At 40.8% G+C, this 25,788-nt stretch overlaps 1 protein-coding gene across 3 annotated transcripts in view; it reads right to left on the reverse strand.

Moving 5' to 3' along the window:
• Window positions 1-25,788, reverse strand: part of DGKI (diacylglycerol kinase iota) — a 449,833-nt gene that overhangs the window by 232,285 nt on the left and 191,760 nt on the right. For all 3 annotated transcript variants that reach the window (XM_043589661.1, XM_043589660.1, XM_043589662.1), the window contains exons 4-6: window positions 21,847-21,921; window positions 20,170-20,226; window positions 12,275-12,340 (exon numbers count right to left, since the gene is read on the reverse strand). In XM_043589661.1, the coding sequence (XP_043445596.1) occupies window positions 12,275-12,340; window positions 20,170-20,226; window positions 21,847-21,921 (198 nt within the window). The remainder of the gene's footprint in view (window positions 1-12,274; window positions 12,341-20,169; window positions 20,227-21,846; window positions 21,922-25,788) is intronic.

The raw sequence follows: 25,788 nt of genomic DNA on the forward strand, positions 1-25,788 counted from the left end.
ACACGTGTGCACGTGCACTATGGAATATTACTCAGCCATAAAAAAGAATGAGAAGTTGCCATTGAGGTAACATGGATAGACTACAGGGTATCTAACATGGATAGACTACAGGTAAGCAAACTACGTCAAACAGAGAATTTCACTGACATGAGGAATCTAAAAAACAAAACAAATGATCAAATGAAAAACAGAAACAGACCCGTAAACAGAGAAGTGGTGGTTGCAAAAGGACAGAGGTGTGGGTGGATGTGCAAAATAGGTCAAGGGGAGTGAAGGTACAGGCTTCTAGTTAGGAAATAAGTCAGTCACAGGAATAAAAGGTACAGCATAGGGAATATAGGCAATGGTTTGTAATAGTGTTGTATGGTAACAGATGGTAGCCACACTTGTGATGAGCACAGCAGATAGACTTGTCCAATCACTATGTTATACGTGAAATTAATATAACCCTGTGTCAACTGTACTCTAATAAGAAAACAAAAAATATAGAATAAAGGGCAACGCTAATATTCTAGCTTATGCAACAACAGTTTATTTACTCATAGAAAATCTAATCTACCTGAACTTCCTAAATCTCCCATGCCGATTTTACTAGTCTTAAGCTAAAATTTTTATGAATATTCAATATTTTCATAATGTAAACCCATGTGGTCATCTAAATTGAATTATAATAAGTGAAGTCTTTATAAATGGAGTTAAAGCAAGCGATGTCTTTATAACTTCTGACAGTGCTGCAAATTAAGAATCTACAGTGACTTTATTATAATTATCTTTGAAGAATCTTAAATTCTTGTCTATCGGGCTTATTATAACAGCATTATTTAAAGGTTCTGAAAATTTATCAATGACCTTATTGTCCATAATATGCTCTCACTCCAGGGTAATCGCTGACTTATACACAGATTAACACACTGTATTATTTTTCAATAAAACATTCTGTGTCCTTCCATTCTACTATTGCTAGAATTACAACACATGAATCAGAGTCAGTCTCATTATTCTCATAGTTTCAGCTTTTTCCATCAATTTAACTGAAGGCCCCTGCTATAAACTACAAATCAGGGGTGCCTGGGTGGTTCAGTCGACTAAGCATTTGACTCTTGATTTCACCTCAGGTCATGATCTCTCAGTCATGAGATCAAACCCTGTGTTGGGCTCTGCACTGAGTGCCAAGCTTGCTTGGGTTCTCTCTACCACCCCTCTCTGTCCCTCTGCTGCTCATGCACATGTGTGCTTTCTTTCTCTCTCTCTCTCTCAAATTAAATAAATAAACATTAAAACAAATAAACTACAGATCATAAATTAAATATCCTGTGCAGGCGGGAAGCAAAATTTGGGGCAGTCTTCTTAGCAAAGTTAACAGTTACTATGAACTTGTCAGACTGTCCGAAGAGCTTAAGACTTGATTTCCAGAACTTAATCATTCCAGAGACAGATGACTTTATGGAAGCAGACCGTTTACCTCAGAATACTGTAATTAAGGAATAATTAGAATAATTCTACAAGAATGGGAATTGATTTACATGGTAACTATTTTTAACTGTGATATTTATAGTTCATATTTTTATGACTATCCTGATTCTAGGACAAAAATACTTTATACAAGTACTCAGTGTTATACTCAGTATGTCCAAAACTGCATATAAAATGTTAACCATTGTTTTTATGTTAGTCCTAGAATACGAGGCAAGTTCCTTACATGAAAGTACTTTCCTAATGATACAAGCAGCTAATCATGGTAATGATCATCCATGAAAATTAATTTCATCTGATTGTCCCATAATTGATACACTTGCCAATAAAATTATAACACTGATAGTATTCACCACACAGGTTGTTTTATTTGAAAACAACTTTTCCTAAAGATGGGACTGATGTTACTACACTTACCAATACAAATCACTGCAGCTTTTCAGAGAAGCCATATAATCTACAACCCTGCTGACAGTATGACATTCCAGGAAATAAGTGGTTATACTTTTACCCTTAACTAAAAGAGGAAAATGGTCTTCTGCCGGCAGAACTAACTACGCTTTGTTTTTGTGTAAACTTGGTCTATTTTGCTATAATGGCTCTCAGACAGTTGAGAAAGAGACTTATAAAAGTTGCCAAAATTACTCAAATTGTGCCCTCCCCCACCCCGGTTTCATGAATGTATGTCAAAGTACTATTACCATATGCTGTACGCTTAGAGAAAGAAAGGATTCTGCTGTCTAGAAAGAGTCTTGACTTCATTTTAAGGGTTTAACAGTCAATTGATGGATTTTCCAGCTATGCCTAATATATCAACTATTTCTGTAAGATTTTGATTGTTTTTTCTTCTATTACAGCAATTCTGGCATTTCTACTCCACTTAACATGGACTGATACTGTTTTTGTTGTTGTTGTGGTTAAGTTTTCAAACACCATAGAGTGTTACATTACTCTTCCTGGTAGTACTACAAATGGCCTAATTATTTTTCACACCAGCATGCCCAGCCAGGGAGGTGTATAGGCACAACGGAAGAACAGATTTCATCTCAAAAGGTCTAGCTGCAGGACCTCACCAGTATGTACCAGCTGGAATGGGAACATGTGTATGGGACTGCATTCTGAAGGTTCAGAATAAAAGGGGCAGGACTTCAAGCTGGATAAAGGAGTCTCTCAATGTGGGAGTGTTCCTCTACAATAGAGCATTTAACACATTATCAGGAACCTCAGAAGATCATGCTACTAACACTTGACAGCATTCTGAAAACTTGAATAAAGAAAGATTCGTGTTAAGTGAAATGGAAATGCCAGAATCACTGTGACAGAGGAAGTGATGAAAATCTCACAGAAGTAGGCACAATAGAGTTGCTATATTAGGTACAGCTAGAAAATCCATTAGTTGACTCTGTTCTGCGAGAGGATGCAAAGGATACTCCTCTCAAAAAAGCAATGAAAAACTGGCAGGAAGGACACCATCATTGGTGAGCAGCTCTTCTCTGGAGGTTATGTCTAAGGGTAGGAAATGGCTAACAGAATGAGTACTCTGACAGCAACTAGAATTACGGAATCTCAAGATGATAGAGACCATGTGGCAGCACTTAACCACTGAAGCAATGGGGGTACAATTACTCCAACACTGAAGTTGCAGCCAAGGGGCTTGACCTACAGAGAGCTATCAAATGGTTAATATAGCATGACCTCTCTAGAGGCAAGATGGATTATCAGATAAAATGGGTATGACTCAACCAATACAATCCAAAGAAATCAAGAATGGAGGATCAAGAGATGGGAGGACAAATGCTCCCATAATGAGTCATAATCTTTTGCCTCATTTCTGGACTCACACCAGTTTTCAAAGGGAAAACTCACTGATTAGAGAGAGCAAGTCCGCAGGAGAAAAATCCTGCAACATCCTAGCAATGGTCTATGGCAACATTTCCCCAGCTTCTAACTAAAAGGATCTATAGACATTTATTTGGGAAGATGTACACTGGGCAGAACTGTCCAAATATTCTAAAGACTACTGGACTAGAGTCCAAGTTGGTATGTGTACCCAACGACCTGGGTATGAAGCAACATCTTGGTGCCCTGTTAGAGTATGGATGTACAAGGCCAATTAAAAAAAAAAAATGAAGTCCTGGACCAAGACTGGCTCACAGAGAGTCTACTGGTCCACAAAGCCACCAGAGTTAATTTCCCTGGTCCCTAATTGTGTAATTGGAATGAACATATCTTGTATATTTGGAGGAACTCCATTTATTGGCTTCCTAGTCTGCTGTGTAAGAGCTAGCACAGAGAGGAAACCCACATGAAACCCCACACCATCCTCTCAGTCATATCTAAGTCAAAACCAATGCCACATTCTCAAAAGTAATAGGTATTAGGTGATATTAAATGATTAATTTTTAAGTTATAATAATGGTATCATATTTACATTTTTTAAAGTTATTATCTCTTTACATGCCACCCTGAAAGACTACAAGAAGCAGTGGTGGTGTTCCCCAAAATATCTCCATTTAGTTCACGTGTGGAGCTCCTACAAAACCAGACATTACATTGGACAATAATGCTGGACTACCAGAAATTCAACCCGGTGTATCTAAATGCAGCGACTGTACCAAATTGGGCATCTTCTGGCCTTGAGTGTATGACATGCAGTCATTAATGTGACAAATGAATTCTTTTCCATCCCTTCTGGAAAGGGAATCAAAAATTGTTTACATTCACTTGGTAGAGTTAACAGGGCTTTTAACCCTCTGAATCCTATCCAAATGTAGTACAAAGGGACCTGAACCATTTGAACATTCTGAAGAACACCACTTGATTCACTGTATCGATCACATTATGTCAAAATTAATGAGCAAGAAATGGCAAGTACACCAGAGGGTGCTTAATAAGACAGTAGGTGGGGCTCCTGGGTGACTTAGTCGGTTAAGCATCCGACTTCAGCTCAGGTCATGATCTCATGGTTCATGAGGTTGAGCCCCATGTCAGGTTCTCTGTGCTGACATCTTGGAGCCTGGAACCTGCTTTCGATTCTGTGTCTCCCTCTCTGCGTTTCTGCCCTTCCCCTGCTCACACTGTGTGTGTGTGTGTGTCTCAAAAATAAATAAACATTAAATTTTTTAAAATAAGACAGAAGGTGGGGAGATAAGCACTATGAGAAATCAGAGATCCCACAAATCAGTGAAGCATCTAGGGTTAGTGGTTAAGAGCATGCTAGAATATCCTATCCAATTTAAAGGAAAGACGATTGCATTTCACAAGTTTGACTACTAGCAGTGAACCACAGCACTCAGTAGGCCTCTGGGTTCTGGAGGCAGCATACTCTACACTGAGGAATACTGTCCTGATCCATTTACTGGATGACATTAAATGCTTCTAGCTTAGAATGGAGCCTAGAGCAGAAAACAACTCTGGACTAGGTGCAGTCTGCAAAGAAAGTAGGCCCTGTCAGTTGGGCCATACAACCAAGAAGACCCCATGCTACTAGAGATATTAGGCAGGAGAGGAGATGCCCTCTGGAGTTTATGGCAAACACCAACGGGAGAATCGCAACACAGATTGGATTATGAAACAAGGTTGTGCAGAAGAGAACCGTATATCTCTCAAAAAACCACTCTTCTACTCCTATGCTGTGCTGGAAGAATGCCTGACTACAAATCACCAGGAGGTCGTGACCCGGGCCGTGTCGGATCACTAAGCCATAAGGTTGGGTGGACCCAGCTGCCATCCATCATCACATTTAACTGGGACCATCTGGGATCCAGCATGAGCGGTTTGAAAGAGCACAAGTACAACATATGGGTGGGTAACTCAGACTCTCTACATCATCTCTTATACATCATACCAGGCCTCTTTTTTTTAAGTTTATTTATTTATTTTGAGAGAGAGAGAGAGTGAGTGAGAAGGGGAGGGGCAGGGAGACAGGGAGACAGAGGATCTCAAGCAGACCCCGGGCTGCCAGCGCAGTGCCCAAAGCAGGTCTCGAACTCATGAACCATGAGATCATGACCTAAGCCAAAACCAAGAGTACGACGCTCAACCGAGCCATCCGGGCACCCCCTTACCCCCCCATCCCCCTCCCACCCCCACCGCCAAGCCTCTCATCTGACTCACACCTATGGAAGTGAGGAAGTCCCTAATGATCATCTGAAAGAGAAAGGAAAAAGCTGAAATTGGTTTGCAGATGGGTCAACTTGGCATATGAGTCCAGGGCAAACATGTACTAGTGCTTCCCTAAAGCCTACTCAGCCCACTCCAGAATGGCCCAGAGAAATGTAAATAGGAAGAAATCCTCCCAATCAACATTACTTCAGGTAGAGCATCTGGTGACCCACTTTGTGTGAAAAGATAGGTAGCCTGATATATGAAACATAATGACTTACAGGCAATGGTGAATGGCTTGGCTAGTTGATCAAAGACTTGGAAGTAAACAGGGAGGTGTGGGGAAGAGGCATATGGATGCACATATGAAAGTAAGTATAAGGAGTGAGGATCCCTATATTACATATTAATGCCCACCAGAGAGCACTCAGTTTGTAAGAACTAAAAACTCAGACATAGTAACTCAGACTGCACACTGTCATGAGCCATCCATGGACTTCTGTCCATGTACCACCATGATACCAGTGATGAATGTTGTTTGGATCCAACATTAAAGGATTCTAAAACTGAGCTGGCTACTGCCCCTGCTGAATGTCTAACCTTCCAGCAAAAGATTCCAAGGCTGAGCATCCAATGTGGCACCATCCCTCAAAGGGGATGGGCTTCAGTCAGCCCAGAAGAAGGGAAAGGTAAGCCCATACCCAGAACATATGTTGATTCTAGTCAAGATAAGTTGCTGCCCCTTCCACAGTGGAAAGGATTCAGTGGGATCAATTTGCCATCAAGCAGCTGTTGACTGGGCTTCGGCTGACACCACCATATAAAGGCTTACAGAGTGTGTGACCCACCAACACTGGATCCTGCATAACATTGTGTCAGACTGGAGAAACTATTTTCCAACAGTGGAGGTGCAGGAGTGAGCATACAGCCATGAAATACACTGGTGCCATCACATCCCACAGCATCCAGAAGCTGCAGGCCTAAAAGAGAGATGGAACGGCTTTTGAAGGTGTTAACAGACACTAGCTTTCAGAGGACACCCTATGAGCACCATCCTCCAGTCTCATTGTACTCACTAAATCCAGGATCATTTCGTGGTGTTTTCGTTTCCAGGGTAAAATATATGGATGCAGAACCCAAGGAGTAAGACTAGGAGCAGCCATGCCTACCATCATCCCATTGGCCTGCTTGGGGAGTTTATGTTTCCCATCCCCAGAACTCTGGGCTCTGAGGGTCTGAATCCCATGTGGGGAACATCCCCACCACAGGACATAATAGGAGGCCCTTAAACCTTAAACTACCACTGCAGCTACTGACGCTGAGATCTTTGTGTCAAGAGAGTAGCAGGCACAGGAAGGAGTCACAATTTTGGCAGGAGTAATTGATCCCGATCGTTAAGTGGAGGTACAGTTGTCATTTAACAATACAGGCAAGAAGAATATATCTGGCGCCCAGATTACCCACTGGGGCATCCTTTCTGCAGTTCAACTCCTCCCTCTGCACAATCCTATGGCCTTCACAGTGAAGGCATTTCTGAAGAAAGAGCAACAGGGACCAGACTGACCAAGCACTGCATTAGCTACGACTACCAGGACACTGACCATGCCAAAGACTAGGGAACAGTGGCAGTAGCAAAGTGGCCCTACAGATGAGACACTGAGTGACTTAACCACTGGGGCCTGCAGTGCACTACTTCTGAGCCCTCACCCCCATGTCCCCCCCTTTTTTTTTAAACTACTTTATTGAGGTATGATTGACATACAAAAAGCTGTACATATTTAATGTGTACAACTTGATGAGTTTGGAGATTAAGTATACACTTATGAAACCATCACCACAATCTATGCCATAAACATATCCATCACCTTCAAAAGTTTCCTCCTGCCCTCATTAGTAGGTATTATTTTGTGATAAGAACCTTAACATAATATCTAACCCTTTAGCAAAATTTTAAGTCTACAATACTGTGCTATTCCCGACGGGGACTCTGTGGTACAGATCTCAAGGATTCATTTCGTCCTGCATAATTAAAACTTTGTTCCTTTTGACTAATACTTCCCCATTTCCCTTCCTGGATGAATCTGGAGGACATTAATGCTCAGTGAAATAAGCCAGACACAGAAAGACAAATACTATATGATACCACTTATATGAGAAACTAAAAACAGTCAAACACATAGAAGAAGAGAGAAGAATGCTGACTGCCCTTGTCTCTTTTCTTGATACTCAGCCAAGGACAAAAAGAAAAGCCAGGCTTCCAGCAGCTCCATTGTCAGGGGCTCCATGGAGAGGCTTGATTTCTTTGCCCTGGTTGTATTACCCACTCTACACCTCCTCATTGATCCTCCTGACGCTAAGGGCAGAAGATTCCACTGTTATAGCAAACACAAACTGCCTAACCAGTGCATATATCCTTACTCTTGAACTTCCATTCCTTGTTCCTAACCTTGCAGGGTCTCTTGATAGCTGACCCCAGGGCACACACATTTTCAGATGAGTGGAGAATGGTGCTTTAAGGTGGTAAGGGAACATCTCCCATAATCCCAAGTCAGTTTTCTCCATTATTTTGATTTTATCTCCATTATTTTTCTCTAATCCCTTTCACTATTCATATCTCAACCATACCCCCATGGGATGCTTTTAAACATTTTCTCCTTTTTGCAATAAAAAAAAATTATATTAAATATACTTCCTTTAGTTGTATATGTCTCAAATATCGTACCATAAGTTCATTTTAAATTCATTTTTAACAATATTCATTAAAGAGTAGTTTTTGGGGCACCTGGGTGGCTCAGTCAGTTGGGCATCTGACGTCAGCTCAGGTCATGATCTCACAGTCCGTGAGTTCGAGCCCCGCGTCGGGCTCTGTGCTGACAGCTCAGAGCCTGGAGGCTGCTTCGGATTCTGTGTCTCCCTCTCTCTCTGCCCCTCCCTTGCTCATGCTCTGTCTTTCTCTGTCTCAAAAATAAATAAAAACATTAAAAAAGAAAGCAGTTTTGATATTTTCCCATTTAATTAATGTTATGCTCTTTAATTTACTTAAATTATAGATAATAGTATATATGATTTACAGACAAATAATCTGTAATGATGTGGCATGTTGGTTAGCAAACTGGAAGTTATCAAAAACGCAGACCAAAATTTAAGTAGATATCATTGTATTAACAACTGCTTTCAATATTTGATGTTTGAAAGTTGAGATTTCCGAGTTTCAAAAAGTTAGCTCATTTATTTTTATAACTTTTATATGTTTCTAAATGAAGAAACAAAAGATAAGGTCTCAAATTATGATTTACAAGCAGATTTTCACAATTACCACACTGCTCAGTCTGGATGCTTGGTTCCTTCAAAAATGAAAGGTTCAATTAGCCAAAATCATGAGTATATTTTTTTCTTTGCCTGTCAATTTTTTTCAAGTACTAAACAAACTTTGATTGAATAAAATGTATAGATGCGGTAAAGGTCAGTAAGAGATAGGTTTGCAGAGTAAGTATGCATCTTTCCTTTCATCATTGAATGAATATAGTTTTACATTAAACAGTATGTGCTAGATCAATCCCACTGGCTCTCCAGACCCAATATCTTTCTTTATCCCATGTCTCATTGTAAAGAGTTCATTTTTATGGATTGCTTCAACAGTTTCTACTGGTTTCTATTGGATTTGGCCATTGGAGATATATTGAAGGTGAGTGGAGTTGGGGTATTTATTCCCCCCAGCTGGTAGGTCACCTGAGCTGGCTAAGTCTTGTGACTAAAGGTTACAGCTCGTGTGAACGGGTTCTCTCCATCTCCTCACCTCTTCAGACGTGACTTGACCATGGCTCCCTGCTGAGTTCTTCACTATTCCTTGTGGTTTCTCTATACTCTGCTCACACTTTTTAAATATTCTCTCTGTTAAATACTCGTCAAATTACATGATTTAAGGTTCAGTGTGCCATCTCTTTTCTGACTGAACCCTAACTCTTATGTAATACGAGACTATGAATGAAAACAATGTGAAACGATATAATGTTCATAAACATGGTGGCCAGTCAGCAAATGTTAAAGCACGGAGCAACTGAACCATGAGCTCTCTCATCTGATATCCATTAAGTGCCACACACGCTCAGCCAAACACATATTCAAGGCTCAAGAGAAAGGCAGCCCAAATATTTACTTTATTCTGATTTTTTAAACTAGAAACTAAAACCACAAACACTCTTTAACTATAAACACTCCCTAACAACCCCAAACTTTTACAAACTACCAGATGAAACAAAAAGTTTTGCTAATTGAAGTGATTCTCTTAAACCCCATCCCAATGGATAAATTATGAATAATGTATAAGGGACATGTGTGTGTTGGGGATGTGTGTGTTGGTTTAGAATCCCTGGATATGTAAGACTGTACATCCCTACTGATGAAAATTAGGCACAGCACCAGAGTTTGAAATTGATTTCTAGTCACCTAATCTGTAAATGGAAATACAGCCACTAACTTTCCTCTAAACCTGACTACAAGCCAATATCCAAAGGATTATGTACTGTCCAGCAAGAGACACACAGGTCGAAGACCATCCCGTCCCATCCCATCAGTGCTTGAGTTTCTGAGAATTTGTGAGTAGCTGGATTATACACAGGGACTGGATATAGTAGTTCATTATTATGGGAACATTATGTGAAGAGTTGGGATCACTGACTTCTCAGCTAACAGCTATCATGTGCAGAGAGCTTCGAGCACTCCAAGACTGCCGCCTGAGAACGGAAGCGGAGAAGGAGACATGGCCACAGCAATTCAGGGTACGGGGAGTCCAGTCTTCCCCATTTGGTTGATCATGCCAATAGAACATAAGACCAGAAAATGGAGCATAATGTGACACTAGGGAATACCTGTCACAAAATATAACGTTTACTGATTTTCTTTTAATGTATTCTTCCAACTCTACTATGTCCTGAAAGTTATTGGGATAGTACCAGCTACTAGAATGTCCAGTGAAGATATGCTTGCAAGGCAAAAAGCTTGATCGTCCAGATCCTTCCTACCTTTCACATCTCTAACTCAAAGTTGGCTGTGCCTGTCTACCAGTTTGTCGCACCTCTCTCTCTCTCTCTCTCTCTCTCTCATGGGAAAGTTGTAGATAGTCTATAATCCACTAAGCAAGAGAAAGTCCACAAGCCCCAAGACACCATCAGAAAGCGTAGGGTAGATGGAGCCAATGAAGGAAGGTCACGAAAGAACAGAGGACTAACCTGCTTCTTCCCAACCACTTAAAATGGCTAAGAATAAGAATCGTTTTACTTCCTCCTCCTCCTCTTCCTTTCACCTCCTTCCCTTTTCAACCTATTTCATCTCACCTCTTTACAGGCTAGAAAGGAACCAGCTACAAGTCACTGTGAACTGAGGAGATAATCCAATTACAATGGAAGGCCATACCCTGGAAGCAAAGGTAGGTAGCCTTCCAAAGAAAAACTTGGTAACTGAGGCTACAGGATGATATTCTCTTTCAGCACCAGGCAAAACAGCAAAATTAATCTTTTTCCAGGCCTCGCTCACCGTCAATATCCCTACCTCAGATAGCCAATATTTCCTTGTATCTCTCTATGGTGAAAAGTGCTATACTGGTCAGTTCATCCCAGCATGTGATCCAAAAAAGTCATATGAATAAATAAACAAATTAGGAATTAATTGATGAGTAAAATATTCACCCCAATTATCTTACTTTACCAAAGCAGAACTTCCCTTTACTGAGTTCAGCTTACTATTGATTAATCTGTGGGGCGCCTGGGTGGCTCAGTCTGTTAAGTGTCCGACTTTTGATTTTGGCTCAGGTTATGATCTCATGATTCTTGAGTTCCAGCCCCGTGATGGGCTCTCTGCTGACAGTGTGGAGCTTTCTTGGGATTCTCTCTCTCTCCCTCTTCCCCTCCCCCCACTCACATTCTCACTCCGTCTCAAAACAAATAGAGAAACATCTAAAAAAAATCTTTGTAGTGTGATTCACCACCAGTTTAACCTTCCCAGAGGGTCCTTTTATTCCTAAAGTAGATCTCTGTACAATGAAAAGAGCCATAACCCAAATCTGCTGGGGTCACTAACATGTGGCATCGAGGGAGTTTCACAGCATGTGGTCTTAGGACCCACCCCCACCTTCCTTTTCCCAGCGGCCCTGCACCCCAAGAGGCCTTTCACAGGTCACACCAAGAGACAGAGTAGATATAAATAGCCACAGATGAGGAAGCCATCTCTTTCCAGGAACCGGAATACATTTCTTGCCTCTGTGTCGTCCTTCCTGTGTTGAGTTCTGTTCAACACAATAATGTGTCAACAAAAATAGTGCTGCTCAACAACCCACTGATTTTCTGCTGCTGAGCAAGGAGTGTGATGGGCCAGCAGTCCTCAGAAGGGGGTTGTCACAAAATAGGAAGTGTTATTTTTTTTTTTTTTTTTTTTTTTTAGCCATCGACAAGGAAATTCACTGTAAAAGTGTATCCATCTGTCGTAAAAAGTGCTACTACCTGTATTAAGACCCCTGACTCTTGCAGTGAGTTCCACAACGACTAAAACCCCTCCTAAGGAAAGGGACCTGGAGATATAAAGCCTTTCAGAAATGAAGACATGTACTGAGCACTGGATTCGTGTGACAGGATGTATCTACCTGGGGCGTTTGTAAAGGCCTGGGGAGACTCCTACGGTGGCCATGGGGTGCCGGGCCCCTTACCTTACCACACTGCTTACATTTTCCCTCCTGCCGACGCCTGTGCACCCAGTGATGACGCACAAAGTTCTGTGGGAAAACAAAAGTAAAAGAGTACGTTTAAATTTGCAAAGCCCATTATTAGTTTTTTAAATGTTTAAGCATAAAGATTTCCTTAAACTATAACCTAAGCCCATATTAGCACAATACCAAACACGTGTATGTATGACTTGTTTGACAATAAATATGAATCCACTTGGAAAACCCGAAGCTACCCCCATGCCCAGGGATCTTCCGTATTTGTAGAAATCATGAATCGTGTCCTCCCTCCACGTCTTCCTCGTGGCCACATTGTGAAGCTCTTCCTCCGCTTTCTTCCTAGTAAAATGCTGTGCAGATGTGGGAGGTGACTGAAATGCCATCAGAGAAGTGAAAGGTGAAGGGAAGATGAAACCCCATCTATTTTTAAAAACAAATATGTACTGAATGCTTTATATATGCCAGGCAGGCACTGTATTAAACATCCACGCTAGGAAGAACTTTAAGAAATTAAATTCTCAGAAAAAAAAAAACAAACCAAACAGATCTCCTCATTCAGGACACAGAGGATGAGAATCTTTCACTCGCGAAAGTGAAGGCAAAGAAAAGATGAAGGAGAAAGAGGACGAAGACAGCAAGAGACGTGGGCCCATTGTGACGTTTTTGCAATGACATTGTGTTTCAACTGTCCTTGGGTTCTCTAAACAAGATCAGTTTTCAAGGTCTATTCTTATCTTGGGCCCTAAGAAACAATGAGAGCCCTTTTCCTCCCAAATAGACAGTCACTCCTCGTGCAGGGAGTCAAGGAGACCCATTACCACTGCTGTTAGGATATATCATAGGAGAGAAAGTTGTCTTCAGGCCCAGTGGTATCGATAAACTTACATACAATTCATCCCTCTTATACCAATACACCTAAAATACTTCTTTTTTCCTCCTGTCCTTTTCTGAGAAAACACCCTTGAGCCTATATTAACATGTCCATCATCAGGCCACAACCCATATTTTCCCTTTGAAAGGCCCTCTAATATATATCCAGTCATTCAGCAAATACTTAACTAGATGTCTACTATCTGGCAGGCACTGTTTTAAGTATACAGGTATACAGGAAATAGATCCGTGTTAGGAAAAACAAATGTTATATCAACACATGAAATCCAGAGTGACAAAACTACCTCTGACAAACATGAGCGTTATCAGTTCTAAGACGCCACCTCTGTTTCTCTTCATAATGTCAAATCAATTCAAGCTAAAGCTTAAACAAAGAGCCTGGAGGAATAATGGTGTTTTGAATGTAATAAGATATAAAGAAGCATAACGGTCCCACTAATTAGTCTAATTTTTGTCTTGCTTTCCCCACTGAGGCAATTTAATTAACAAAAGGACACAATTCTCATATTGTTCTCAGAAAGAAGCTAGTAATAATATTCTTGAGTACTAACTGTGTGCCTGGCACTTTTAAGATACTTTAAATGTAATAATTATTTTAATTTTCATGAAAATTTCTATCAGTAGAGATGCCAGTCAGTATGTACCAGAAGAATCCCATTTGTTGTGAAAATACTGAAATATTCCTATATTTGTTGATAAATTAGTTTAGTTCCCCCACCATCCTCCTGGCTCCTCCCCGAATGCCATAGCACCTCACCCTACCCCCTCAACACTGGAAGCCATTTCTACCCCCTCTTACTATTAATCAACTAGAATGTTAGTTTTTGACATAAAAGGTCTCCAGGATCCTCCTCCAATGAGCGCTCTTTTGAAAACAAATCACGTTGCCTGAGCAAACCCAGAATCCTGGGCTGTGCTCAACTGGTGGTGGTTGCCTGTATGAACTTCAATATCATACAAACGATGCTGGGTCCCATGGCTGGCTGTGGCTTCCAGGAGAGCGGCAGCAAGTCAGAAATCTGCCCAGTTATCAGTGCCCAAAGTACCCACTGGGGCTGAAGTTGCTGGACCCTGCTGGCCCTCCAGCCCACTGCCTAAGAATAGGGCTGGGGAGGACTGGGCCAGTTGCCAACTACACCCTATCTCAATTCACAACACCATAGAGCACATTATCGGAGGTTTTTACCTGAATTATCACGATCACCCTCCTTTCACAAATTACAAAGCTAAGGGATTGAGCAGATACTTCAGATGTAAGGGTGAGAACAAGGATTCCAACCCAGGCAGGCTGGCAAAGGAGCCTATGCTCTTAACCACCATGTTGCTGTGCCTTTCCTCCGCTCCGAAAGCTCAGGATCAAGCTCCTTCAGTAAATGATTTCAATGACAGTAGTCGAAACACTGAATATACAAAAACATCAGTACTATAAGAGAGAAAAATTTACTGTAATTGCTGTTAGTTTAGCAAAAGCTGTGGGAAAATGAACAATATCATTGATGGTAGAGAAATTTTCCACTTACGGAGATTATACATCACCTAATGACTATCAATTTAAGGAGGGAAATGTTGGAAGAATTTGATGCAATTGCCTATGAAATCATGGCTGACTCATGGGGTTATTTAGCTAGTGACAGCTCTAATCAAAAAGATTAAACCAACAATTTCCAGGAATCAACAATTATTTAGAAATTATAAGACTGACTTAATGAATCATTTATGGTTGCAACATGTGTCATTTGGTACACAGATTTATAATACCATGTAGTTTAACCTACTTGGGGAATAGAAAGGAACATTTTTAAATTGTTTATTTAAATATTAACATATGACTCAGAAAGTTGTGAAACATTTTTAATATCATTTTTCTAGAAAATAGGCTGCAAATTAAGACACAGATAAAGTAACTTAAACAAAAGCACTACTTTAGAAGAAACTGAATAACTGTCTCCCATCCATAGCTCTGATTTGAGAGGTCAAGCATCCTTTTATTAACAGGTCTTCACAGGCCTAAAAGAAACTTCTTGTGCTGCTGCTTTAATATAGTTTGAACAAACATCCAAAAACACGTGTTGAGTGGAATGGAATTGTCAACCTAATTTTTGATGATTAAATCATGTAGTTGCCACTTGGGAGGGTTATCAATCACGATATCAATCAGAGGGGGAAGAAAAAACAGTTTCTACAGAATCACTTCTCTTTTCTAACCTTCACTACCAAGCACCTTCATTTTTCACACTATTTCCTTTTGGCTATTTTTCACATCTCCTAAATTATGGAACTGAAATTAGACTCAGGATCCGTCTACTACAAATACGAGTGTGGACATACTGCTGTTAATATAGCAAAGTAAGGCTTCTAACACCATGACATCTTTGTATTATTTGTCGATAATCTCTGAATTATTCATATACTGTCTTCCAAGTACTGGGTAAAGGAAAGGACTATTACTTATGGGTATTCAAAATCTGTGATACATCACTTCAGGGTTTATAATTCAGTATCATTAGCAGATACATAACACAATTGCTCACTTCTTTTTCCAACGACAAGTTTAATTCCTAACATTATTCACAGACTGCTTGAAAGAATCTTAGAAATTATAATCTAATCCAGATAGCTTATATCTTAGAAAACTGAGCTCCAGAAAGATTCATCTTAGAGGTGTTCAACCAACATTCATTAAAAAACTTCCATAGGTCAGACATTCCACAAAGCATAAGGTACTGTGGTTAACAATCCCTGCCCTAGATCCCTGAACTAGAGATACCCAGAGTGGAAAGAAGCAGAAATATCATTTGAACCCAAGCCAAACTATTTCTAAAGTGACTGTTCTTTCATTTACATTCAGTAAACTACCTAAGGTCCCTTAATTAAGAATTTCAAATGAGTCATGCCCACCATAAGTTTCATCTTCAAACTGTCCTCTTACAACAAGAGTTCTTAGGCATTTGGGGAGAAATTAACTCATTTATAAATGCTTTTAGTCAACAGACAGTCAACAAATCACACCCTTTGTGTCCTGGTACAATGAGTTTGGGACGAATTCCCTGAGTTACCTCCCAAGGCGTACACTTCGGGGTGGGGGGGGCGGTGACAAACAAGCAAATGAGTAATATCCATAAACAATTATGACATGCAAAGTACTCTGAGGGGGCAGAACAAGGTACTTTGATAAAGAACAATGTGCAATCTATTTAGAGGAGATCATTAAGGAAGACCTCAGAGGGGATGATATTGGAGCTGAGGCCTGACTCTAAGAAACGGTTAGCCATAAAGAGACTTCTAGTACAACAGTGAAATACATAAATATCTGTGGGGAATACCTTGGTCCATGCCTCAAGAACTAAAAGAAAGTTCACATGGCAGCTGGATGGGTTTGAAGAGGTGTGCTTGAGCAAGACTACACAGGCCTTTTCATAAAGAATTGGGCTTTATTCTAACTGCTGTGAAAACCAGTGGAACAATTACAGGATCTGATTTCCATTTTAAAAATCACTCTCTCAAATTCAGATGGATTGAAGGGGAAAATCAAGGAATCATGAAGAGGCTAATGTAGTAGTCAAGAGAGATCATGGTGTCCTAGTCTAGGGTGCTAAAAACAGAAACGAAGATAAGTAGATGGTTTGAAATCTGTTTTATAAATAAAATTGATAGGGCTGGCAAAAGAATTAGATGTGTGGAATATATGAGAGAAGGAATCAATGATCCCCCAGTCTTTTTGACCGAGGAGCTGGATCAATAGCCATCTCATTTTCTGAGGTGTAAAAAAAAATTGAAAAAAAAACTTTTTATGGTGATGTTAATAAATAGTTTGGTTTTAATGTGTTATATTTGATGTGACTGTGATACATTCAACGGACATGCCAAACAGAACTCCAAGAAGTGTGGACTGGAACTGCTACATTAGGAGTTGTCAGCTCAGACATCATTTTCAAAGCCATGAAATTGGAAGAGTTCTCTCAACAAGAGTGGGCTGAGAGAATACATGACCAAATACCAAGCCCAGAGAAATACACAGAAATCAGGGGGATTGAATAATGAAAGAGAGTGGGGAGGACTATCCAATGAAATAAGAAGAAATTAGGAAAGAGGTCAAGGCAGGAGAGAATTTTGAGAAGGGGATTTGAAAATATTTGAAATATATTTGAACGTGAATAATTTGAATATATCTGAAAGATTAAATAAGAAGAGAATGGAAAAATATCTAATGGATTTGGTACGTAAGAGATGTTGAAAAAAGCAATTTCAGTGAATAGATAGAGTGGAAACCAGATCAGAACAGGTTAAAATGACTAGGAGGTGATATAATCAAAACAATTATATAGACAACACTTTCTGGAAGTCTAGCAGTGAATGCAAAAATGAGAATCGAACAGCAGCTAAGACACAGTTGGTGGTTAAGGAATATTTTCATTCATTTATTTTAAGATGGGAGATGTCAGAGCATGTTCGCGGTGATGGAAATAATCTAGAGGAGGGGTGAAAGAGGTAAAAATTTAGGAATGAAAAATATATCAAGCCCTTGCTACAAAGACAAAAGGTGTTCAAAGCACTTATGGAGGAGGGTCTGGCTTCACAGAAGAGAAATGATACCACTATTAAAAACTAAAACAATATATAACCCCTTGCAGTAGAAAATGGTGCACAACAATTACCACTATCTATTTAGAGAAAGAGAGAAATTAAAGGACAGGGAAGCTAAGACTGGACATATGGATCCCCTGATTGGAAATTCACTAAGTTCTTGTTAAAAACACAAAACTATTCCATCTACTGTCCTAAAGGAATCTTCTCCTTCATTAGAGTACTTACTGAGTTATCTTCTGGCCAATGCTATAGTGCACTTGGGTGGCATTAAGGGTACCCACAAGCCTATCATTTTTCTCGCACTCTCCTCACCTTATGTATGACCCATACCCTTCCTATTGCTGATACAATGGCCAAACACAGTGGGAGAGGACAAGGGACAGGGACAATTATTCTTCCTCTCTCCACAACCTCCACTCCCAACGTACTCCGTTTCATGTTTTCTCCTAATCTTCCTGTATTAGTAACAACGAGATGTCTTTTTTTCACACTGTCTTTTTCATTATTTGTCAATAAGATGTCAGGGACTCTCTCCATACTCACAGTCTGTACTCACACGGTTTCTTTTCCTTTTCTACACATTCATCTATTCTCACAATTTTACTTACTGCATGCTGATGATTCACAAATGTCTTACCTCTAACCCAATCTCCTTCTTAAGCTCCAAACACACATACCCACTCAGCTGTCTACTGGGCATCTCCAGCTGGGGCCTCAAGGACACCACACACTTGAAAATCCTACAACTAAACTCATCAACTCCCCAACCCATTCTCAGGTCAACTCATTTTCCAACATTTCATCGGTTTTCTAGGACAGAAGGCTGGTTTACTCTGGACTCCTCTTTGTGTCCTTAATCCAACCAATTATTACATCCTGTCAACTTTATTTCCTTCAAGTTCCTATCCACTAATTTTCTTCACCCTCAGGATTACTCATAGTTCAGATCACCACCAGAACAGCTCCTTAAATTCTCTCCATGACTTCAATATGGCTGCTCTTGAACTATATGGTATTCCTTCCACACTGCCACCAAAATAATATAGTCTGCTTAAAACAGTTTAATGTCCCGCCCTCCCGCAAATTACCATGATGATAAAACACTCAACTTGTAATGTGGCTTACGAGGACCTTCATGGCCTACCTCCTGCTTATCTCTTGAATTTCACATCTTACTTGTTATGCTTTCTCACTTTTGTGCTTGTGAGCATGTGCTCTTTCTGTCTAGGAGGCTGTCACTCGCCTCCTACTTACCCTCCCTCTAACCACACCTTCACTTAAGATAACTCCTCTGGGTCTCAGTTTACTTGCTACCTCTTCCAGGAAGCCCTTCCTCTGGTGTCTTAACCTCTCTCACCCGTTCATCAGTGCACAGAGCTAGTTTGAGGAGTACACCAGCTGGGAAGGTTTCCAAGAGGACAAACCTATATTTAGAACTGAAAATAATCTCACCAGGAAGGTAAGTGAAATGGAGGAAGTATATTTTACAAAAATGGCATTTCCTCCACTTTCTCTTATTGAAAGCACCATATACAGTGGTAACACCTGGAAAGCTCAACTCTGTTCCAGGGAGGATGGGCTCACTGCAGCCTTTTGTTTTGCCAATTGGAGAGTGCAGTTTGGGGCCAGGAGATAAACTATCCAGGATAACACAGGAGGGCTGAGAACCTCTACTAACTGTCTTACCTTCTCTAACTTTTCAACATGTACTCAGTCTCTTCGAAGAAGAACTAAACAGACAAATTAGGTCTAAACGCAGCTCTTCTCCTATCCTCCCCTCTGCTTATGACTAACAGGGCAATTGCTCTTCCTTATGATTTCCCATTTACCTCTTTGTCTTCACTACTGGGCCGTGAAGTCAAGGACTGAGCACTGAATGTAGTCCTTCCGTGGATCTCTCTACCTATCTACCTGCCCACTTACTCACTTATCAGATGAAAACATTGCAATTCAGAAAGATTAGGTGAGATACTTCAAATCATACAGCATCAAGACTGGTATGGAAACCAGTTTGGCTTCAGTGTTCATGGGAATACTCAGTAACTATGCTGCCCCCCTGAATAGCTTCTACCCATTCAAAACTGAAAAAAAATGAAATGAAAATGGACCACAGCACAATAAAATGCCATGTATTTCTTACCTCTTCAGTTCTACCACTGCCTCCTACCTACTCATTAAAACCTTCATCCCCAGTGCATTTCATGAAAATACTAAAGGGCAATGTACGTGTGCTGAGGAGACTGGGAGATTTTACTGGTGGTATTTACGGATGTGTTAATAAGAAACCGATGTGGAATGGACAGAGCTAGACTTTGGTTCTGAATCCAGGCGAATATCTGTTAATCCAGTGAATCAATGGGAAACAAAAGGTGGTATATGAAGTCGAGTTCTGAAACACTCACTTCTCTTGGCGATCTTGAGCCCCCTTCTCGAAATGTTGGTTTACATCTGAAATTAATCTGTCATTAAAAAGAAAAGTGCATTATATTAGGGATAAGCATCAGACTAGACTGACTTACTTGAACAAATAAACAATGATACACATAGTGAGACTACAAAACAAAAGCCCCACAGTTTAACACTTGAAATCATCACCCCAGATAACCTATAGGGGTCCCAAGTGATCCTATATCTCCAGTCCACGTCTCTTCATTCTCATTGATGAAAGCAAAGGATCTTTAAACAATAGTGCTCTTACACTGTAAACTTGAGGAAAAGAGATAAAGAGTAAGAAAAAAACATACAAGGCAGCTGAAATCACACAGCTATGCTGCAGATTTTAAAAGTAGGGCAACATAGGGGCGCCTGGGTGGCTCAGTTGGTTAGGCGGCCGACTTCGGCTCAGGTCATGATCTCATGGTCTGTGAGTTCAAGCCCCGCATCAGGCTCTGTACTGACAGCTCAGAGCCTGGAGCCTGTTTCGGATTCTGTGTCTCCCTCTCTCCGACCCGCCCCCATTCATGCTCTGTCTCAAAAATAAATAAACGTTAAAAAAAAAAATTAAAAAAAAAAAGTAGGGCAACATAAACTTGAGAAATTTTTAATATGATGATGATGATTTCACATGCACAAATTTTTCTTTAAGTCTGCAGTCCTGCCTTTCTTTTAGGTGGGCAGGCCTCCGGGAAACATGGACATCTTCTTTAGCTACTTGATAAAGTGAAGGGAATACAGAAATGAAGGAGGAGATAAGTAAATGGGGTTGGGACAGCAACAAACAAACAAACAACAACAACAACAACAAAAAAAACCCCAACCAAACTATACATAGACAAAGAGACAGAGAGAAAAAATGTTAGTACTCATCCCCACAAAATACCAGTTGGCAACAACTGGTAATATGTTTGTGAAATAATGCATGTCTCAGGGGATTACAATATTTCAACACATTGACACATGGCAGCTCAAGAACATAGCTAACACAGAGACCCACACATGGCAATAAAGGAGAGGCACGAAAGAGGACAGCGTTTGGCTCATGACTGGAGCCTTCCCGTTCCCACAAACGACCGCTCAATGGACTCTACAGAATCTACTTCTTCTGGAGGCAAGACACCATGGGGATGTCACCTCCGGCCCACCCACACATTCATGCTGTGCAAGCAGAACACCACCCCAAGAAAGGAAGGAGAGCTGGCTTCTGGCCTGGTTGTCTTCCTTGCAGCCACTTTAGGAAAAAGAAACTCACAAACATCAGGCAAATCTAAATGATCATTTTAAAGAGCTTATGGATTTTTTTTCTTAAAAAAAAAAAATCTAGTGGAATAAATATCCAATGGGTGAGTAACGATGTCTGTCATTGTAAAGAAAATTAGTGTGTGCTAGTCTTTTCTCTCTAACCTTACCATTCCTCCTCCCAAGAGGCAACGTAGAATGATACCAAGTTTTCCTTTGGGAAGTAATCGAGCAAATTAACCTTAAGCACTGCTTTTCTGTTACTAATCCAGTAATAATGTTGGTCTTCCAGTTTTTTTAAAGGGCACTCTCTTGAAAAAGGTGGAAATAAGAAAGGACACCTGGTCTTTGAAGTCCAAATACTTGCAGTGTAGCCAACACTACAGCAGGTGGCGGTGTCTCACCTTTTCTAGCTGTTCAATGCAGGCGGTGTGGACGACGATTTTACAGACCGCACACTTCCTCCTGAGGGCCGATTTCTACAACATTCAATTCAAAATACAAGAAGAAATATTAACAGTCTGTTCTGAAGAGTTCCCTGGTAGTAAAGAGAGTATACATAAACAAAGCAAACGTAAGCAAATTTAAAACGTCATCTTAAGCATTCGATAATAGGGCAAACTTCAACACTCCTTGACCTACCTACTACCTCCGTATCTCCATGACTCAAGGCATCCTAGATTTCCTCTCCAGAATATAATAAATATAATAGCTGCTATATAGAACTAGTAGAGCATATAATATGAACCAGGCTCTTTATTCTGTCATTTCTAAGTTTTATAACCTAACAACCGCAGGCATTAGTATCCTCTGGGTTTTGTTTTTGTTTTTTTTACATTTTTACTCTGGTAGTTAAGCAGCAGGACCAACATCCAGAATGAGGTCTAAGTTCAAAACAGGCACTCTTTCCCGACTGCCAAGAGTTGACATTTCAAGAGGCCAACAGCTTCAGGCTTCTATCCCAGCCACAAATCTACACTAAGCTACTTGGGTCTTCACCCACATCTTGGGGAAACTAAGAGGAGAACCTAACTCTCACGCCTGACAATAGCAATAAGTAGTAACAATACCAGCAGCGGCAGCTAACATGAATGTAGTACTCGTTAGGAGTCAGGCACTCTTAGAAGCACTTTACAAATTGTAACTCATTCAATCTCCACAACCCTACGAAATAGGTAGCATTTTTACCCCCATTTTACAGATGACAAAGCTGGGGCGCAGTAAGTGATGTGCCCAAGGTCTCGTAATTAGGACACAGCACCGCCGGGGAGTCTAGCTCTGAGCTCACAAGACTGTGAGCATCACACAGTTTGGCTTCTCTGACGGGCACTGCCAGTTTCAACGAACAATAAATATACTTTCTGAGGTGTATCTTTTCTCTAACAATACAAAACGAGCAGCAGGGTCAAAGAGGAACAGGTGGAATCTTAACACTGCCAGCTCCACGGAAATCCTAGCTGGGAATGCTCAGGCCTCCCTGCAAAGCACAGGCTAGAAGGTAGGTCTGCAGGAATAACTGTGGGCTTTGAGCACTGAAAGCAGCTTATTATAACAAAGCTAATCTGTAAAATAGTGAATCAAAGCATTCGAGTGTGAAAGGCCTTGCCTTTCTTGGGAAAGGTGCTAGTGTAGATTGTTGGCAAACTGCCCTCTTCTGATGTGTGGCTTCCCTTGCTGAGATAATCACTTTTGAGCCAAAACTTGAAGTATTACGATTGCCAAAGAAGACTAGAAGGGACTGGAAGCCTCCCCCCCGCCCCCGGAAGGTACAGTTATCGGGAACGCAACTAGAGCCTCCTGCCTTCTGGATGCTTCCACTCGCTCCACGCGGGGTATGCACGCTGCTGTCTGACTCCCACAAAGCGCCTAGAACCGTGCGGGACTGGGGCAACCCAACCTGCGGTCTCCCCCTGCCGGCGAGGGGTTAGGGACCCTGCCTGCAGACGGCTCTCCTGTGCCTGGGGAGAGAACACGTTCGGGAACATGAAGTAAGTTGGACAATCCACTGAATTTTCAAAGAGCAAAAGATAAGGGAGATCCAGGCATCTAGTTACACTACTGGAAAGTGTCTCCGCTCTACTACTAAAAAGAGAGGAGGGAGAGGGGGGAGGGGGGAGGGGGTGTGGGAGGGGGGTGAGGAAGGAACAGTAGTGGAAGCAGCAGCAGCACTCAAGGCAACAATAAGAAAATTCTAGTTTGCAAATTTTCACAAGCAGATTTCCCACAAGCAAATTTGTGCTGCTCTCCTGTTTCCTTCAGATCTCCTGGTACAGATCACTGATGCAGCAACACCTGCATAAAGTGTATGCGGCACCTGAGTCCTGCCGCTCCTCAGTATTGCAGTGATGCTAAGGAAACTGGAGTGAATTCCAGTCTACACACTATCCACCAACCCCGTGGGAGATCACGCTGCAGACAAACACAGCAATTCCACTCATGGTAGGTGATCACTGATGGGTATGATTTAAGGATGCCTGAAAAGCCTCCTTCCTTACCAATAACCCCTGCTCCGATCTGGCTTTGCGCCTGTAGGGCTCCAGGGACTCTAAGAGGCTCCTCAGAGGTCACTGAGGATTGGAGCAAGAGCACCAAGCAGGCGGAGGGACCCGTGCATACTCTGTGAAACCAGAATACCTCTTCCTTTCCTTGTTTTCCATATCAGGATTCTGAATCATAATCTCTTTTGAAAAAGGGATGTGGGCTAATAGTAAGAGTTTGACAACCACAAGATTAAGACATGTCCTCTCTCAGCTTTCTGGGATAACATGTAAATATACCAACATCATTCATATGAACAATTCAGTATGGCATGTTCTCCAGATGATAACGTATGAAGTCAAGTGCTTCAGTTATAAAACCAACTTTATTTCAATGATATTGAGTTTTAAAAGACCATCAGAAAATACATACTCTCATGCCTTTAGAGCCAGAATATACAGACCATAATCTGAATTTTTCTTCATAAACACTACAACACGATGCATTTTTTAAAATTACTTATTTTTTTAATTTATATTCAAGTTAGTTAGCATATATATAGTGCAATAATAATGTTCTCTGTGTTTTGAGCCTCTTATGTTTTGTCCCCCTCCTTGTTTTTATAGCATTTTTGCTTCCCTTCCCTTATGTTCATCTGTTTTGTATCTTAAATTCCACATGAGTGAAGTCATATGATATTTGTCTTTCTCTGACTAATTTCGCTTAGCGTAACACCCTCTAGTTCCATCCATGTTTTTGCAAACGGCAAGATTTTGTTCTTTTTGATTGCCGAGTAATACTCCACTGTATATATAAACCATATCTTCTTTATCCATCCATCTGTCAATGGACATCTGGGCTCTTTCCATACTTTGGCTACTGTCGATAGTGCTGCTATAAACATGGGGGTGCATGTGTCCCTTCGAAACAGCACACTTGTATCCCATGGGTAAATGCCTAGTAGTGCAATTGCTGGATCGTAGGGTAGTTCTATTTTTAGATTTTTGAGGAACCTCCATACTGTCTTCCAGAGTGGCTGCACCAGCTTGCATTACCACCAACAATGCAAAAGAGATCCTCTCTCTCTGCATCCTCACCAACATCTGTTGTTCCTTGAATCAACATGATGCATTTTACTACAAAAAACGGTTATTTTTCTAACAAACTAGAGATCCCTTCAGTGTCATTGTGCTTATCTTTTGTTGTCCTTAATTTCTTAAATGACAGTTTCTAAATAATTTATAATCTGAGGAATCAGGTAATTAAGGTTTATAATCATATGCAAAATTAAGTAAATTCTGGGTGAAGGCCTAAGGTCTTTTCCCATAGTAATAAAATATACATGGATTTTAGTCCCTCAACTAATAAAAATTGTTTCAGTGAATCAGATTTTAACTGCTGACTTCTTGGTTTATGTGTTTCAATGGGTCAAAGTTATTCAAAGCAGGTGGATAATAAGCTTCTGGGCAGAAATTGCTCAGAAAAGAAATAATTTTTGTGCTTGGTTATGTTAGTTTTTATTTGAGGATGTAAACTAAATACAAAGTCAAAATGTCAGAATCTAGACTGTAAGTATTTACTTTTCCTTTAAAAAAAAAAAGCCCAAAATCTCTTAATCAGTTATTTAAACTAATGTTTCATTCACTATGAAAAGTGTTAAGTAAAAAAAAAAAAAAAAAGTCATTAAGGGGCACCTGGCGGGCTTGGCTGGCTGAGTGTCTGACTCTTAATTTCGAGTCAGGCCATGATGTCACAGATGGTGGGATCGAGCCCCCTGTCAGGCTCTGTGCTGCCACGGTGGAGCCTGCTTGGGATTCTCTCTCTCTCCCTCTGTCTTTTCCCCTGCCTCACTCTTGCACATGCATGCA

Source organism: Prionailurus bengalensis, chromosome A2 (genome assembly GCF_016509475.1).
Source record: "Prionailurus bengalensis isolate Pbe53 chromosome A2, Fcat_Pben_1.1_paternal_pri, whole genome shotgun sequence".
Lineage (NCBI taxonomy): Eukaryota > Metazoa > Chordata > Mammalia > Carnivora > Felidae > Prionailurus > Prionailurus bengalensis.